The 18,082-nt window shown below is 39.9% G+C and overlaps 1 protein-coding gene across 1 annotated transcript in view; it reads left to right on the forward strand.

Moving 5' to 3' along the window:
- MAPK1 (mitogen-activated protein kinase 1) overlaps window positions 1–18,082 on the forward strand; it is a 110,735-nt gene that overhangs the window by 58,608 nt on the left and 34,045 nt on the right. The window contains exons 2-3 of the mRNA XM_032397649.1: window positions 7,071–7,253; window positions 9,049–9,238. Of these exons, the coding sequence (XP_032253540.1) occupies window positions 7,071–7,253; window positions 9,049–9,238 (373 nt within the window). The remainder of the gene's footprint in view (window positions 1–7,070; window positions 7,254–9,048; window positions 9,239–18,082) is intronic.

Consider the following 18,082-nt stretch of genomic DNA (forward strand, 5'->3'; position numbering starts at 1 on the left):
AGGGTTTGAACTCACGACCCTGAGATCAAGACCTGAGCTGAGATCAAGAGTCGGACATTTGACTGACTGAGCCACCCAGGCACCCTTTAAAAAAATTTTAATTGAAGTGTAATTGACAGTATTGTTTCTTTTTTTTTTTTTCTTTCTTTCTTTTTTTTTAGATTTTATTTGAGAGAGAGCGTGTGCATGAGTGGGAGGAGGGGCAGAGGGAGAGGGACAAGCCGACCCCCCACTGAGCAGGGAGCCTGATGCAGGGATCAGTTCCAGGACCCTGAGACCATGACCTGAGTCAAAGTCAGACGCTTAACCACCCAGGTTCCCAACTATATTCTGTTTCATGTGTATACCGTAGTGATTCAACATTTGTATACATTGCTAACTGATTAGCACAGTAGGTCTGGTTACCATGTGTTACTGTGCAAAGTTAATACAATATTATTGACTATTCCCCATGTTGTACATCACATTCCCATGACATATTTGTTTTATAACTGAAAGTTTGTATCTCTTGATTCCCTTCACCCATTTCACCCTGCCCCCAACCCATTCCCCTGTGGCAACCACCACTCAGTATCAATGAGTCTGGGTTTTGTTTTGTTGTATTTTGTTGTTTAGATTCCACTTAAAAGTGAAATGTATGTATACACATATGTACGTATATATTCATACACACACACACACACATCATCTTTATCCATTCATCAGCAGACACTTAGGTTGTTTCCATATCTTCACTGCTGTAAATAATGCTGCAGTGAGCAATGGGTGCACAGTGCACATATCTTTCTGAATTAGTGTTTTTATTTTCCTTAGGTAGATACCTAGAGTGGAATTGCTGGATCATAATGGTATTTCTATTTTTAATTTTTTGAGGAACCTTCATACTGTTTTCCATAGTGGTTGTGCTCCTTTTAAAATAAAAAAATTTAGGGGTGCCTGGGTGGCTCAGTCGTTAAGCGTCTGCCTCCGGCTCAGGTCATGATCCCAGGGTCCTGGGATCGAGCCCCACATCGGGCTCCCTGCTCCGCAGAGAGCCTGCTTCTCCCTCTCCCCCTCCCCCTACTTGTGTTCCCTCTCTCGCTGTCTCTCTCTCTGTCAAATAAATAAATAAAATCTTTAAAAAATTAAAAAAATAATAATAATAAAATAAAATAAAAAAATTTAACTGTAGTAAAAACCACAACATTTTAACCATTTTTAAGTATACAGTTCAGTAATGTTAAGTATATTCAACATTATTGTGCAACAGATCTATAGAACTTTTCATCTTGCAAAACAGAAACTCTGTAACCTTGCACACCATCTCCTCATTTCCTCCCTCCCCCGAGCCCTTAGTAACCTCTGTTCTACATTCCGTTTTTTTATGAATTTAACAACTTAGGTACTACATATGAGTGGAATTATACACAGTACTTTGTGGCTGGCTTATTTCAGTTAATGTCCTCAAGGTTCATCCACATTGTAGCATGTGATAGAATTTCCTTTTTTTAAGGCTGAATAATATTCCAGTGTATGTATATATCACATTTTTTAAATTTATCCATTCATCCATCAGTGGACATTTGTATTGCTTCCACTTGGCTATTGTGAATAATGCTGTGGTGAACATGGATGGGCCAATATCTCTTCAAGATCCTATTTTGATTCTTTTGGATATATACCCAGAGTTGGGATTGCTGGGTCTTATGGTAATTCTATATTTAATTTTTTTTTAGAAACGTCCATACTGTTTTCCATAGTGGCATTTTACATTCCCAACAATGCACAGAGGTTCCAATTTCTCCATGACCTCTCCAACACTTATTTTTTATTTTTTGATATTGGCAATCATGATGGGTATGAGGTGATATCTTGCTGCAGTTTTTATTTCAATGTCCCTAATAATGAGTGATGTTTAATAACTTTATATGCTTGTTGGTCATTTGTGTATCTTGTTTGGAGAAATGTCTGTTTGACATGATGTCTCATTTTTAATGTTCTTTTTAATTGAACCATTCTTAAATTCCTAAGATTAAATATTACTTGGACATAATGGATTTTTAATGTGTTATCAAATTGTATTTACTCATTTTTTGTTGATTTTCAAGCTTGTGCTTATAAAAGAGATTGGTCTTTTTTTTTTTTTAAGATTTTATTCATTTATTCATTTGAGAGAGAGAGAGAACATGAGCAGGGGGAGGAGCAGAGGGAGAGGGACAAGCAGACTCTGTGCTGGGCACAGAGCCTGACATGGACCTCAATCTCACAACCCTGAGATCATGAGCTGAGTCAAAATCAAGAGTCAGATGCTTAACTGACTGAGCCACCCAGGTGCCCCTGTCTTTAGTTTTGGTTTTAGTTCTTTCTCATCATCATCAGTTTTTATTTATTGTTAAAGATTATTTGCTTTATAGAGCTGAGTTAGGAAGATTTTCCTTTTTTTTTTTTTAAAGCTTTATTTATTTGAGAGAGAGAGGGCACAAGCAGGGGGAGAGAGAGAAACAGGCTCCTTGCTGAGCAGGGAGCCCAATGTGGGGCTTGATCCCAGGACCTGGAGATTATGACCTGAACCGAAGGCAGACACTTAACTGACGAAGCCAGGCACCCCAAGATTTCCTTTTTTTTTTTTTTTTTTTTAAAGATTTTATTTATTTACTTGACAGAGAGAGACACAGTGAGAGCAGGATCACAAGCAGGGGGAGAGGGAGAGGGAGAAGCAGGCTTCCCGCGGAGCAGGGAGCCCGATGTGGGGCTCGATCCCAGGACCCTGGGATCATGACCTGAGCCGAAGGTAGACGCTTAACGACTGAGCCACCCAGGCACCCCTAGATTTTCCTTTTCTTAATGTTGAACAACTTATTTAAATTTTTGTTTTTGAAAAGAGCAAGTTTATCAGTTCAAAGAAAAAAATATGAATATCTAAAATTAACTCATCCAAAAACTGTATAATCGCATACTGGATTTAGATCCTAAACTGCACCCATAAGTTGTTTACAGAGACACATTTCAAGCAAAAGTTGTAGCATGGTATTAGTTGTGGGGGAAATGGAGATGAGCAAAGATTAAATTCTTAGAGGAAAGAAAAAAAAAGTTGGTAATGCCAAAGTGATTTTAAAGCAAAAGCTAACACCAAAATGTCCATGATAGAAAGTATTGCAAAATAAAATAGAGAAAACAAAACTGAGAAATCCAAGGAGAAATGAGGAAATATAGAGTTGTTATGGAAGAGTGTAAACTATTTGTGATCAGTTCTATGACAGATTATATAAAACAAAAAGGAGCTGGAAAACAGATAGGAAATGACCCAACTCCATGGGCAGGGTCATACCTTCTTTTCAAGTGGGAACCAATGAGGAAGATCTCATGCCTTCTCACTCAAAAGGGGTCAGTTGGTTATTTCATCACTTAGTGTTGGTAACAGTTGGAGGGGTACATTGACCATAACCCCCCCCCCCCAACAGTCTTATGCTCAGAAGCAAATTTATGGCCATGTTTGACTACCCTGCTTCGGTAAAATAAGACATTTATAATGTTGATTTTAAACCAATATTTTAACCTGTATTCTCTTTTGGTGGACTCATGCTCTATGATTTTAATTACCCAAAAAGAATTTTAATTTCTAAAAATATTATCAATATTGAATTAGGTTGTGTGAATGACATATCCCTCTGCCTGCCTAACTGAAAATCGGTGGTTTAGGCCCTCATGCAGCAAACCAGAGCAGAATAAGATTTGAGTAGTGATTCTTTTTTTTAAGGAAATATATTTCATTTCAAAGTATTGGGGGCACCTAAGTGCAATATATTAACAGTAGTGTGGGAGAATTGAAGTTGAGTAGAGTAAGGTGCCTCCTACAGCATAGTTTTGTGATGGAGTCAGACAAATGCATCAGTAATTCTCAGAATAAGCAGACTGACAAATACCATATAGAAGCACAAACTTGAGAAAAAAACTTATTTTATTGTTTTCTATTTCTGGCACTTGAGGAAACAAGCAGTGTTTTATTCCCTGTCAATGTTATTTCATTGCTTCAGTCAGTGGACCAGGCGTTGATACTTATTAAAATGGAAAGCTCTTATAGAAAAGATTAAATAGAATATTGATCATAAAGACAGTAGTAACATTCAAGATTAAAATGCATCACAGTGGGGTGCCTGGGTGGCTCAGTTGATTGAGCATCCAGCTCTTGGTTTCAGTTCAGGTCATGATCCTCAGGGTCATGAGATCAAGCCCTGCGTAGGGCTCCACACTCAGTGGGGAGTCTACTTCAAGATTCTCTTCCTCTGCTTCTCCTCGACTCGCTCGCTCACTCTAAAATAAATAAATCCATCACAAAATTGAAGACATAATTACTGCTTCTGCTTGGAATTCTGTTAAGTCAGACCTTGAGGTCAACTTGGAAATAACTGGTCCCTGTATAACAGCTATGGAACTCTTTTTTTTTTTTTTTTTTTAGTAATCTCTACACCCAACGTGGGGCTCAAACTCATGACCCTGAGATCAAGAGTCGCATGCTCTGCTGAGCCAGCCAGGCACCCCTGGAACTCTTTTTTTGAAGAATACTTTATAGGTTTTGTTATAAATTACCCAAATATTTTGGATAAATACCTTGGAAAAAAAAAAAAAGGAGCCACCCTGGAAAGGAGTATGGAGGTTCCTCAAAAAATTAAAAATAGAATTACCATATGATCCAGTAATTCCACTACTGAGTATTTACCTAAAGAATACAAAAACACATGGGTAAAGAAGATGTGGTCCATATATACAATGGAATATTACTCAGCCATCAGAAAGGATGAATACCCAACTTTTACATCAACATGGATGGGACTGGAGGAGATTATGCTAAGTGAAATAAGTCAAGCAGAGAAAGAAAGTCAATTATCATATGGTTTCACTTATTTGTGGAACATAAGGAATAGCATGGAGCACATTAGGAGAAGGAAGGGAAAAATGAAGGGAGGGAAATCAGAGGGAGAGATGAACCATGAGAGACTATGGACTCTGAGAAACAAACAGGGTTTTAGAGGGGAAGGGGGTGGGGAGATGGGTTAGCCCGGTGATGGGTATTAAGGAGGGCATGTATTGCATGGAGCACTGGGTGTTATACGAAAACAATGGATTGTGGATCACTACATCAAAAACTAATGATGTATTGTATGGTGACTAACATAATAAAATTAAAAAAAAAATACAAAAACACTAATTCGAAGACATGTGCACCCCTATGTTTATTGCAGTATTGTTTATAATAGCCAACATATGGAAGCAACCCAATTGTCCATCGATAGTAGATAAGTGGATGAAAATGTATGTATATACAATGGAATATTACTCGAGTAGCCATTAAAAAAGAATAAAGTCTTGGCCATTTGCAGTGACATGGATGGTTCTAGAGGGTATTATGCTAAGTGAAATAAGTCAGAGAAGACAAATACTGTATGATTTCATTCATCTATGGAATTTAAGATACAAAAGAAATGAACAAAGAAAAAAGACAAAAAAATAGACTCTTCCTTCCTACACCCCTCCCACCAGTCTTAAATATAGAGAACAAATGTTATCAGAGGGAGGTGGCTGGGGGGATGGATGAAATAGGTGCAGGGGCACTTATGATGAGCACTGAGTACTATCTATATAGAATTGTTGAATCACTCTGTTGTACACCTGAATCTAACGTAACTGTACCTTAATTATACTGGAATTAAAATTTTTTTCCAAAAAGGAAGGCCTAGGATGCACAGAAACTAGCTTTTTTTTTTTTTTTTTTTTTGAGATTTATTTGAGAGAGAGAAGGAGAGCACACGTGAGTGGGGGAAGAGGCAAAGGGAGAGAGAGACTGTCAAGTAGACTCCCTGCTGAGCACAGAGCCTGTCGCTGCGGGGCTCAGTCACACAACCCTGAGATCATGACCTGAGCTGAAATGAAGAGTCAGATGCTTAACCACCTGAGCCACCCAGGTGCCCCCAAACTAGCATTTTTAACAGGAATGTCTGGTGATCCTGATGCAGGGGTCTGGGGACCACAATTTGAGCAGCACTTTAGTTGAGTGATGGGGGTCATCCACTGGTGGCAACGTATCAATGCAACATGTACCCAGATAGAGTGAAATAGAAAGAGAACTTCCTAAGAAAAGGATGTAAGCCTAAGGTACTTTGGAAAAAGAAGGCCTAGGGAGATTAATCCTTTGGGTAAATGAATTATCCTCTCTATAACTAAGGGAGTCTTACCTGGACAGTGTACATGAAAACATTGCTGTCCTCTACTTTTGAAGGTATTGTGAAGACAAAATGTAATTATGTATATGAAGAGCTTTGAAGAGCAAAGTTTTTTTTTAATGTGTTATAATAAATTTCAAAACCATGTGGTATTTATCAATACCATCTTAAAATGTGATTTTTTTTTTTCCTTATGGCTTTTGTGTTTTATGGTTAAAAACCACTTTAATACATATAGAACCGTCATTTTTCTTCACCAAGAATAATTTGCTTATTTACATGAAGGTCAGTCCTGGAACTATATGAGCCTACATAAATTGATTACTTGAAACAGTTAAAAAAGAAAAAAAGAAGAAAGAAAGAGTCATGTCATTTTGCAAATAAGACAAAGATGCAAGCAATCAAGGCGTCCTCTTGGGTCCATTTTTGTTAGGGCTAAAGATGTGGTTGATGGTCATTTGAATGTTTCTGCTGAGTCAGAGGAATCTGATACAACAATAGGAAGTTGTTTTGGAGACAGAAATGATTATTCTCACCAAAATGCAGTTGCTGTTAAAAACTGGGAAAATGTTTTGTGCATGTGTGTGTGACATAAAACCATGTTCCTGGGCTTGTGACAGTGGGCATCCACACATTTACCAGGGCTGGGCCCTCTTAAGTTTGAGATTCAGTATGTGCTGCATTGCGCCAGCTGCATCCTTCCTGCCTTGAGTCTTTTTTGTGGGTAATATACGTGCTGCCTTCATGTGTATGAGACAAGTATTTACCCAGAGTGCTAAACATTTAATACTTTACCGATTTTTATTCTTTCTGCCAAGATGTTCCCAAACTATTCTAAATGCCATCTCTCTCTTCCCCCATTTTTTTTTTTAGCTCTGCTTATGATAATGTCAACAAAGTTCGAGTAGCTATCAAGAAAATCAGTCCTTTTGAACACCAGACCTACTGCCAGAGAACCCTGAGGGAGATAAAAATCTTACTGCGCTTCAGACATGAGAACATCATTGGAATCAATGATATTATTCGAGCACCAACCATCGAGCAAATGAAAGATGTGTATCCTTTTCAGACAGCTGACTCCACTGATTGGTCACTTTGTTTAGGAACTGTAACTTGAAATACCTGGATTTATCAGAGTAAAGGAAAAGTATATAAAGCACATTAAAGGGAAAATTATAATCTGCTTGCTATTTACTAGAAGACTTGTATAATTTTTTTCTTTGATTCATTTTTTCAGTTGTCAGTAACTATTCTTAGTGTCTTTTAGCAAATCTAGTATTTTCTCTGTCCGTTTCGGTAAAGATTTTGTTTAAGTGTAGTTATGGAAAATCTTAACACCATTTCTAGTCATGTTTTTTCCATTCAAGGTATGGTTTGTTATGGTAAAAAGAGAAGGAATGAACAGTAGACTAAGAAAGAGGGTGCCCTGGATATCACCTGGTCAAATCCAGACTATCCTGATCTTAGACAATGTCATTCACCTCTAGGTCTGTTTTCTCATCTTTAGAATTAAGGTACTAGCCTAGCCTTCATCATCTTTAAAGCTGACTCAGCTCTGAAATTATGTTATTAACTATCAGCAACATTTAGAAATCTGGACTAAGCAGATCCAGAGGATGCTGCCTGATTAAAGACTGCATTTGATAGATAGAAGCATTAAGTATACTGAAGAGGGTCTGCCAGAGAAAAGTTACTATTCGGGCTAGTACAGCATTCCTACCAGTTTTCCCAGTTTGCATTCTGCCCCTCTAGGGATAGGCAGCTCACTGTCTCTAGGCAGCCCTTTCCATTTTTAAACAGCCCTGTTATCAAGTTGTAGTGTTATTTTAAGTGAAATGCCTCCTGCTGCTACCACTTGTTGTCCTCCTTTACCTTTTACTAGGGAAATAAGTCTCTTTCAAGATGACAAGTTTTCAATTTCTCTTTCCTCTGAATCCCATACTGTGTCTCATCTAGCATGAATCTATAGGGGACATACAATAATATTTACACAGAAATGAATAAGAGAAATGCAAAAACACTGTTAATGAAATAATCTGGTGATGTTAAAGCTAAAGAGTTACAGAATTTAATTTCTGTAAGAAGGAAGTCAGCCACAGATAAAATTCTAGGTGGCTTAGATACATGGATCTAAGAAAGAAAGCAAGAAGAGCAAAACCAGCATGAGCCTCTTAGCATGACTTCCCAATACTCTCATTTATTTAGAGTATTGGGCCTTAATTGAAGAGTCAAGCACATAGAAGGCTGAATTTAGTAGGGATGTGTTCTAGGGCTGTATTTCCAAAGGTTTTAAAAGCCCTTTGCAGTAATCCTTGGAGAGGATTTGTTGATGGTGGACTAGGAGGTTGAGACTTAAAGATTAGCCAGTATTTCCATAACAGCATGTCTCATCTCAGTCTAGGCCTGTTATTGGTCACATCAGGTAGATATTAGTGCCTGTTGTTTCATAGGACCTAAGAAGGGGTTAACTAGGGGCGCCTGGGTGGCTCAGTCCTTAAGCGTCTGCCTTTGGCTCAGGTCATGATCCCAGGGTCCTGGGATCGAGCCCCGCATCGGGCTCCCTGCTGCATGGGAAGCCTACTTCTCCCTCTCCCACTCCCCCCGCTTGTGTTCCCTCTCTCGCTGTGTCTCTCTCTCTCAAATAAATAAAATCTTAAAAAAAAAAAAGAAGGGGTTAACTATTTTAGATTCCTTCCATAGACGTATACTAATTTTTCATCAGTTTCTCATTTTCCTTGCACTCCTCATGATATAATAACAGACCGTTTGGGGAGAGGGTTCATTTTGATTTCAGTGTACTTTGCTAAGTGTAACCAGATATTTGTTATGTTACCTTAACCTGTCTAAACAGATATATAGTACAGGACCTCATGGAAACAGATCTCTACAAGCTCTTGAAGACGCAACACCTCAGCAACGACCATATCTGCTATTTTCTTTACCAGATCCTCAGAGGGTTAAAATATATCCATTCAGCTAATGTACTGCACCGTGACCTCAAACCTTCCAACCTGCTGCTCAACACCACCTGCGATCTCAAGGTCTGCCAGGTTACTTACTCCCCTAGGGTGATATATGTTGGAAAAAACTTTCACTGGAGCATATTTATATTGTTACTCATATTTAAAATCATACCAGGAATACATGAAGACATTTTTATGCCCTCCCCTATGCAAGTAGGAAGTGCTAGTCCTCTTCTTCTCCATCCAATTGTTCCTTCCTCTCCAGAGGTAACCACTATAACATACTGGTATATTTCCTTCCAAAGTTCTTGCTATTCTCTTACATATATGTGTACATTTATGCTTACATATATAAAAGCAGGATCATGTGCATTATGTGTAAGTTAAAAAAATCATCCATTTCATTGGTAACTTTTTTCTTCAATAAATTTTATACAAAGAACGCTCAGAAAACAGCAGAAAACTTAACCTTAATGACTTTAGTACCTAAGACATTCCCAATAAATAGGAGAACCCTAGATCCTTACAGTCCTCAGAGTTCTCTTAAAAATGGGCAGCATTTGCATACATATATTTCTATTTTAATAGTAGCAGAGCTAAGCAAGGAGGGAAATCTAAGGATGGATTAGATATGAAGGGATGTGGATTCATCTAATAAAAATGCAAGGAGACCTAGATAAATGGAAAGATATCCAATGTCTGGATTGAAAGACTTGATACTGTTTCGAAGGCAGAGCTCCCCCAAATTGATCTACACAGTAAGTGTGATACCTGACAAAGCTCTAGGTGGCTTTTTTGCAGATATGGACAGGCTGGTCCTGAAATGCATATGGAAATTCAAGAGACCCAAAATAGCCAAAATCATCTTATGAAAGAACAAAATTGGAGGACTTATTACACTTCTTGATTTCAAAACTTACTACAAAACTATAGTAATCAAGACACTGATATTGGTATAAGAGTGGGGCATATAGATCAATGAAATAAAATTGGGAGTTAATAATTAAACCTGTATGTTTATGATAACTGATTTTTGGTGAGAGGGCCAAGATCATTCTTTTCAACAAATGATTGAAGTGCTGGGACAACTGGATATATGCTCATACCATGTATAAAAATTAACACAAAACAGATCAAAGACCTAAAAATTTCTTTTTAAGATTTTATTTTGAGGCGCGCCTGGGTGGTTCAGTCGGTTAAGCGTCTGCCTTTGGCTCAGGTCATGATCCCAGGTCCTGGGATTGAGCCCAGCATCATCAGGCTCCCTGCTCAGTGGGGAGCCTGCTTCTCCCTCTCCCTCTGCCACTCCCCTTGCTTGTGCTCTCTTGTGCTCTCTCTCTCTCTCTGTCAAATATATATATAAATAAAAGCTTAAAAATTTTTTTTAATTTGAGCAAGCACATGTGCGCATATGCGTGTGTACAAGCCAGGGTAGGGGCAGAAGGGGAGGGAGAGGGACGAGCGGACTCCCTGCTGAGTGTGGAGCCAGTTGCCAGCCAATCCCAGGACGCTGAGCCAAAGTTGGACGCTGCTTAACCAACTGAGCACCCAGGTGCCCCTAAAGACCTAAATTGAAGAGCTAAACTAGAATAGGCTTGGAAAACCTAGGAGTGAGTCTTCGCAGTCTTGCATTAGGCAGATCCTATTAGACATGACACCAAAAGCACAAGCAACAAAAGGGGAAAAAAATTGGATTTCATCTAGATTAGAAACCTGTGTTACAGAGCAAACCATCAAGTGAAAAGACAACCCACAAAATGAGAGAAAATATTTATAAATCAGTTATCTGATAAGAGACTTATATCTAGAATATATGAAAAACTCTTGTAACTCAATAATAAAAGATAAATAGACCAGTTTAATATTCGGCAAAGGATCGGGGCGCCTGGGTGGCTCAGTCGTTGGGCGTCTGCCTTCGGCTCAGGTCGTGATCCCAGGACCCTGGGATCGAGCCCCACATCGGGCTCCCTGCTCCATGGGGAAACCTGCTTCTCCCTCTCCTACTCCCCCTGCTTGTGTTCCCTCTCTCGCTATGTCTCTGTCAAATAAATAAATAAAATCTTTAAAAAAAAAAAAAATATTCGGCAAAGGTTCTGAATGGACATTTTTCTAAAAAAGTTATGCAAATGGCCAGTAAGTACGTGAAAAATGTTTGGTATCATAAGTCAGTCGGGTAATGCAAATCAAAACCACAATGAGATACCAATTTATACATACTAGGATGGCGATAATCAAAAAGTCAGGTAAGTGTTGGTGAGGATTTCACTCCTAGGTGTATACCTAAGTAAAATGAAAATATGTCCACACAAAAACTAGCATACAAGTAAACATAATAGTCCAAAAGTGGAAACAATTTGAATGCCCATTTGATGATGAATAAATAACATATGGTAGATCCATACGATGGAATAAAAAGGAATGGAATACTGATACATGCTACAATGTGGATGAATTTTAGAAAATTATTATGTAAGTGAAAGAAGTCAGTCATAAAAGACCACATATTACGTGGTTCTATTTACATGAAATGTCCAGAATAGATAAATCTGTAGCACAGAAAGTAGATAAAATAAAATAAAATCCTAGGCAGCTGGGATTGGGGAGGAATGGGGAGACTGCTAATAGGTATAAGATTTCTTCTGTGGTTACAAAAATATTCTAAAATTAGATGGTGGTAACGGTTGTGTACCCTGTGAGTATAATATCAAAACCATTGAATTGTATACCTTAAGTGGGTGAATTATATGGTATGCGAATTATATCTCAAAGCTATTTAAAAAGTGCATTTAGATGTATAGCAATGATCATTTCTTGGACTTCAGTTTAACAGACATTCCTGTGAGAAGCCCTTAGGGAATACCTGGCAAGGGAGAAGGAGGAATGTCTGCCCCTGCAATCTGAAAATTGATAGGTCAGAAGTCTGATAAACGATAGATGATTGTAATAATATCTGCTGTAACTGAGATACTGAAAAGAATAGTGTACAAATGTAAAGGAGAGAGGTGGGTTAGTTCTGGCTTTGAGAGGCATCAGGAAGCAGGTGGTGTCCATGCTGGTCCTTTAGAGATGGGCAGGCTTTCAGTAAGGGAGTGGCTGTGTTGGGCAAAGAGTATCATAGTAGGCAAAAGGAACAACAGAAAGGGAAGTAAGTTAAGGGATTAGTGCATAAACACTGAGGCCTGCTTTGTGTGGCTGCAGCTTTGGATGAGTAATAGGAAGTCATTGATGCTAAGCTGGAGCTGTTGGTTGGAGGTAGATCTTGGAGAACCTTCTGGAACTGTCTAAAAAAAGGCAATGGGTTCTATTACCAGGTGGTCGGTCAGCTTATTCACTATCACTGAGTGTCTGAAACAGGGTGACCAGCGTTCTGTGAGATGTGATAAAGGGTAGCTTCCTACATTAGATACAGTTGGGTTGGACTCTGTCACCTCTTGGGATCCTACAAAGTTAGATTCATGTCTTTCATGGGGTGTAACCAGATCCTTTCCCATGGATCTGCACCTAAAAGCCAGGTGGGCACAAAAGGAATGAAGCTGCTTGTAGGAATGGCCACACTTCGTTGGCTCTTAGTGATTTTCTTGAAAAATTACAGTATTTTTATGTCTCCTAGTTCTTTTTTCTTTCTATTTCTTAGCACAACTCTGTTACGATAGATTGCTTTTGTTTGTTTTTGGAGAAACATTCTCAATCAGTATTTTCAGTATGTAATATTTCTGGGAAAAGTTGACTCCTAACTTTTGTTTGAAAATGCTCATCCTTAAGAAGAAAACAAACAGGGGCGCCTGGGTGGCTCAGTCGTTGGGCGTCTGCCTTCGGCTCAGGTCATGATCCCGGGGTCCTGGGATCGAGTCCCACATCGGGCTCCTTGCTCATCGGGGAGACTGCTTCTCCCTCTGCCACTCCCCCTGCTTGTGTTCCCCCTCTCGCTGTGTCTCTCTCTCTCTGTCAAATAAATAAATAAAATCTTTAAAAAAAAAAAAAAAAAAAAGAAGAAAACAAACAGAACCAGACTACTTTGTTGTCTGTTCACTCTTTGTGAGCTTGTCTTTACCTAGGGCCATATTATTCATGCTCACCAAAATTTACACCCACGTTGATAGATCTGTTGTTGGCCATCTGCACAATCCATGTATTGTTTTCAAAACCCAGAATAACACAGAGATCCAGAAACACAATAGGATAATTTAGATATTTACAGCGGTACAATTCACCCACATTTTGAAATGTACATATGGGGTGTGCTTCATTCACATGGGCATAAATATTCAGGAGAGAATCTCATTGTAAAGATGAGTATGGTATGTCGTCTCTGATTTGTCATGGTGAGCATGTCCCAAAGGTAGGTCAGGGTACAGTGGCAGTTTAGTTGCGTATATGAGGGTTGAGAGAGCACCAGTGAGGAAAAGGGTCTTTCTTTTTTTTTTTTAAGATTTTATTTATTTATTCATGAGAGACAGAGAGAGAGAGAGGCAGAGGGAGAAGTAGGCTCCCAAGGAGCAGAGAGCCCGACGCGGGACTCGATCCCAGGACCCTGGGATCATGACCTGAGCCAAAGGCAGATGCTTAACCGTCTGAGCCACCCAGGCACCCCGGAAAAGGGTCTTTCTTGCTTAAGCCCTGAAATCACTGTATATCATTCACATCCTCAGTACCCTGGGGTGACCATGGTGCTTGTACCACAGGCCCCCGTGCCTAGAAAGTTTGTAACCGGTGATCTTACCTCTTGTTATTTAGGGTTTTTTGAATTTTCAAGGAGATAGTTATGTCATTTCTTCCTTTTTCCATGGCTTCTGTTACTAAAGTATTTCTTACTCTTGAGCCCTTGGGATATCAGCTGTTATTAATGTCTTTAGACCATTAACTTTTGACTTTCGTACTAGTCAAGGTCAACAGCAATAAGATTTCTTTCTCACTTCCATAAACATGCTTTGCACTTGTTATTTGAAGCCCTGAGACAAGTAGATGTTGACCTCTTAGAACCCCTCTGGGAGCCTCTCTTGTAGACTCCTATTTTATTTCTCAGGGCCACAGAAACACAAGGATTATAGATCCTATTTGGAGATTCTGCTAGCATATTTCTAGTGGAACTACCAGGGGAATGAGGTCTCTAGCAGTCTGTGTCCTTGATGTTTGCTAGACAGAGCCCACAGAAATCCCAACTGGAGTCCCAGGGTGCTAGGATCACAGTGTTATTAGTTTGGGTTATGCCTGGGAAGGACTCTGGAAGATAGGAAATGAAACCTGACTTTGCTGGAAGTCAATTTATGTTTCTTGTACCATATGCTACTTGTCCATACCTTCCTTTGTATGGAATTATAATATTGTTTTTTTTAATTTTGTAGCCTTCATAGTTTTTAGTCAGTGCCATATAAATATGGCTAGCCTTCAATGTTGTGGTGTTTTTTGTCTGGTTTTTTTTTTTTTTTTTTAGATTTTATTTATTTATTTGACAGAGAGAGACATAGCCAGCTAGTTAATGCAGAACAAATAACAAAACTAGAAAAATCACCATTTTGCAACTTCCAATGAAATAATTGGTTTATACAGTATAATCCGTGGATCCTCTGCTCACTTTGCTCAGACTCTCAGACCCTAGGTGGGCTGCTGCTGCCTCCCCACATGAATTCCCTCTTCATCTCACACATAGACTATGCCCTGATCTGGAGCTCCCTCTTACCTCCGCTTGGGTGCCTCACACCCACGTGGGCCACTGCGGTTCTCCCAACCCCACAGAGATCCTTATGTCACATGACCTCCCCCTTAAGGGCTTTTGGACTGGATTTCCTGCAGGGAGAGGATGAGGAAGAACAACTGCACATTTAGTTTTAATCTTAAAGAAATAGCTATATTGCAGCATTCAGCATGAGAGGTTATGTTGTCCTTCCTAGTGAAGGAATACTAGGAATTCCAGTTATTAATTTTTCCTTCTTCCTCAATATTGCCACTTTGGTGTAATTTTACTAATGTTGTTTAACATAAGATTTTAACCCTGGTAACTCTGTACCCTGATTTTTATTTTTTAAAAGATTATCAGTAATTCAGATATTGTGAAAAATGGTCACCACTAGAGTCTGTGCCAATTAATCCACCCCAGTTGTTGTGCTTCCTATAAACACATAAAGTAAGTCATTTATTGACCAAACATCAAGTGTCCACCATGTATGTGACATTTAGAAATAACAGGTCAGTCAAGTGCTGCCTTTTTCTAGGGACTTGATTTTTAGCTGGGGAGATAGGCATATGCACAGCTATCAATCATGGATTGTGGGATGTACTTTAATATGTGTCTAACAAAGTATTAGAGGAGTTTAGGGGCGCCGGGGTGGCTCAGTCGTTAAGCGTCTGCCTTCGGCTCAGGTCATGATCCCAGGGTCCTGGGATCGAGCCCCGCATCGGGCTCCCTGCTCCGCAGGAAGCCTGCTTCTCCCTCTCCCACCCCCCCTGCTTGTGTTCTCTCTCTCGCTGTCTCTCTCTCTCTGTCAAATAAATAAAATCTTAAAAAAAAAAAAGTATTAGAGGAGTTTAGAAAAGTGAGCAGTCAGTTCTTGGGTGGAGGTGTTGTTGATTTCTGGGAAACTTCTCAGAAGGGGTAACTTTCAAGCTGGGTTTAGGGTAAGGGAATGGCATGGATAGGGCACTCAGTGGAGAGGTCATTGCATAGTTAGGTCATAAAAGCAGGTGTAGTGTGGAGTCAGTAGGAGCAGATGTGGGCAGAGAAAATGGTGGGAGAGGAGATCGGGAAGGTAGTTTGGTGGCAGCATGTGAATAGTCTTGAAGGTTACACTTAAATAATTTGGGTTTCGGGGCACGTGGGTGGCTCAGTTGGTTAAGCATCTGATTTTTGAGACAGAAAGGTGACTTATATTTTAGAAACAACATTTAGGCAGGAATTTAGAGGATGAATTAGCTTGCAGGTGGGTAACCAAGCTAGTCTCCCTAATTCCAGACAAACTAAACTGAATCTCAATTAAGGCCGTGGCAGTTGAGATGTGGAAGCAGTCAATTCAAGAGCTGTTTTAGGAGGTTTCAGGTCTAGTTGCCACCTCTGCCCCTCACATTTGCCTAGCTAGACTTTTTAGGGCATTGCTCTGGCTTTCCCCAGGTCTTTCCGTGGTTGGCATATTTTCAGTGGCTCAGTATCACTTCAGTGGGGCCTCCTCAGAGAGTGCCTGTCCCACCACAAGCACTGTGTTCACTACCACTGTATTAGCTGTTTCTTGCTCTGTAAAAAATCACCTGAAAAGGTAGTGGTCTGAAACAAGAATAATCATTTATTAGCTCATAGTTTCTGTGGGTCAGAAATTTAGTCAAGGGGTAGCAGTGATGACTGGTTTCTGCTCTTATGTCTGGATCTCAGCTAGAAGATGCAAAGGTAGGGGCTGGAATCCTTTCGTGTACCTGGCAGTTGATACTGGCTGTCACCTGGAACACCCACATATAGCCCACATATCGGTTTCCTCCTGAGGTGGGCAGACGGTTCCAGGTATCCCAGTAGAGAGAGAGCCAGGTGGAAGTCATGTTGATTTTATGATGTAGCCTCTGAAGTCACATAGTATCGATTCTGCTATGTTCTCTTAGTTCAAGCTGTTTTAAAGGTTTGCCCAGATTCAAGAGGAGGGAAGATAGATCCTACCCTCTTGATACAAGTTCAAAGACCTTAAAAGAAGAGCATGGAGGATGGGGTTATAATGATGTGTCCCTTTTTAGAAAATAAATCTGCCATAGTTATTCCACTTATCCCGTGTCTTTGTAGTTATTTAGGAATCTAATCACCCCCTCTAAAACACAGCTTCCATTTCTTTGTCCACACTCTAAGAGGAGCATGGAAACATCAGCTTCAATACCTGGCCTCTCTCATATGTGAATTTCTTATATCTGGCTCTCTAAATCTATCTGGGACTTATTTTTTTATTCAACTAGCCGATGAAAAGCTGTGTATCAAGTCTGGACCCATCCAGTCTCTGTCACACCGGGCACGGGGGCGATGAAGGATCTTTGGCCATGGTCTGGGGTTTGTGATGGTTTTGCTCTGCTGACAAGATGCAGTATTTTTTCTCTGTACAATTCAAAATGTGGCTTTTAGATGTCCATTTATACAACAGAGGGCAGACTGAATGGTGAGCTTTGGTTGAATTTGAATCAGATGACGTGTTAGCCGTAAAAAATAAGAGAAACTATGCGTCACAGATATATTGAAGAGTTCAAGCCACAGAATTAAAATGGATTGGTGGTAAGGCAACGTGGCAGGTGATAGCTCGAATGGCTTAGATGACTCGCCTCCAGATGTAAGAAGAAATCATCAATAGTTGTTTCTCTGAGTTGGAAATCATGCCAAAGAGGACCGTGTTGCATGAGCCTCCTGGGCATGATTACTAGGAAGCCTTCTGCAGTTGGTGTCACTGGAATTGATAGAAAAGGCTTGAAAGAAACAAACAGGGTGCCAGGTACATTGAAAGCCTCAAGGTCAGCCAGGCCAAAGTTAGAACTTACTATGATCCCGCATAAAAGCTTATAGCCATACATCAACCAGGTCCTCTGACAGGCCCATAACAATTGGAAGTGTAATGGCATCAGCAAGCAAGCCAGCTTTGAAAGGTGATGGTGGTGCTTATGGTGGAAGTTATCATAGACCAAAGTTAGGAGAGTACAGTGGCCAGAGTTAGCATCAGAGCTACGGAGCAGGACCCAGGGTTTCCTCACCAGACGACTCAATACACATAGAAAATGGCCTCTGATAGAGTAACTAGCAAGCAAATATGACATTTGCTTCTTTTGAAGACGCAGTAAGTTGGTGGGAATTGTGCAGCCGCAGATACATAACTCTTCCTGATGAATGGTATAGTTGAAATCTGTTGCAGGACCTGTGGGATCAGAGGCACTATATGGTGATGTCGGTGTCCAAGGCTAGAGGAAGACATTTGT

This window comes from Phoca vitulina, unplaced genomic scaffold, assembly GCF_004348235.1.
Source record: "Phoca vitulina isolate PV1807 unplaced genomic scaffold, GSC_HSeal_1.0 scaffold100, whole genome shotgun sequence".
Lineage (NCBI taxonomy): Eukaryota > Metazoa > Chordata > Mammalia > Carnivora > Phocidae > Phoca > Phoca vitulina.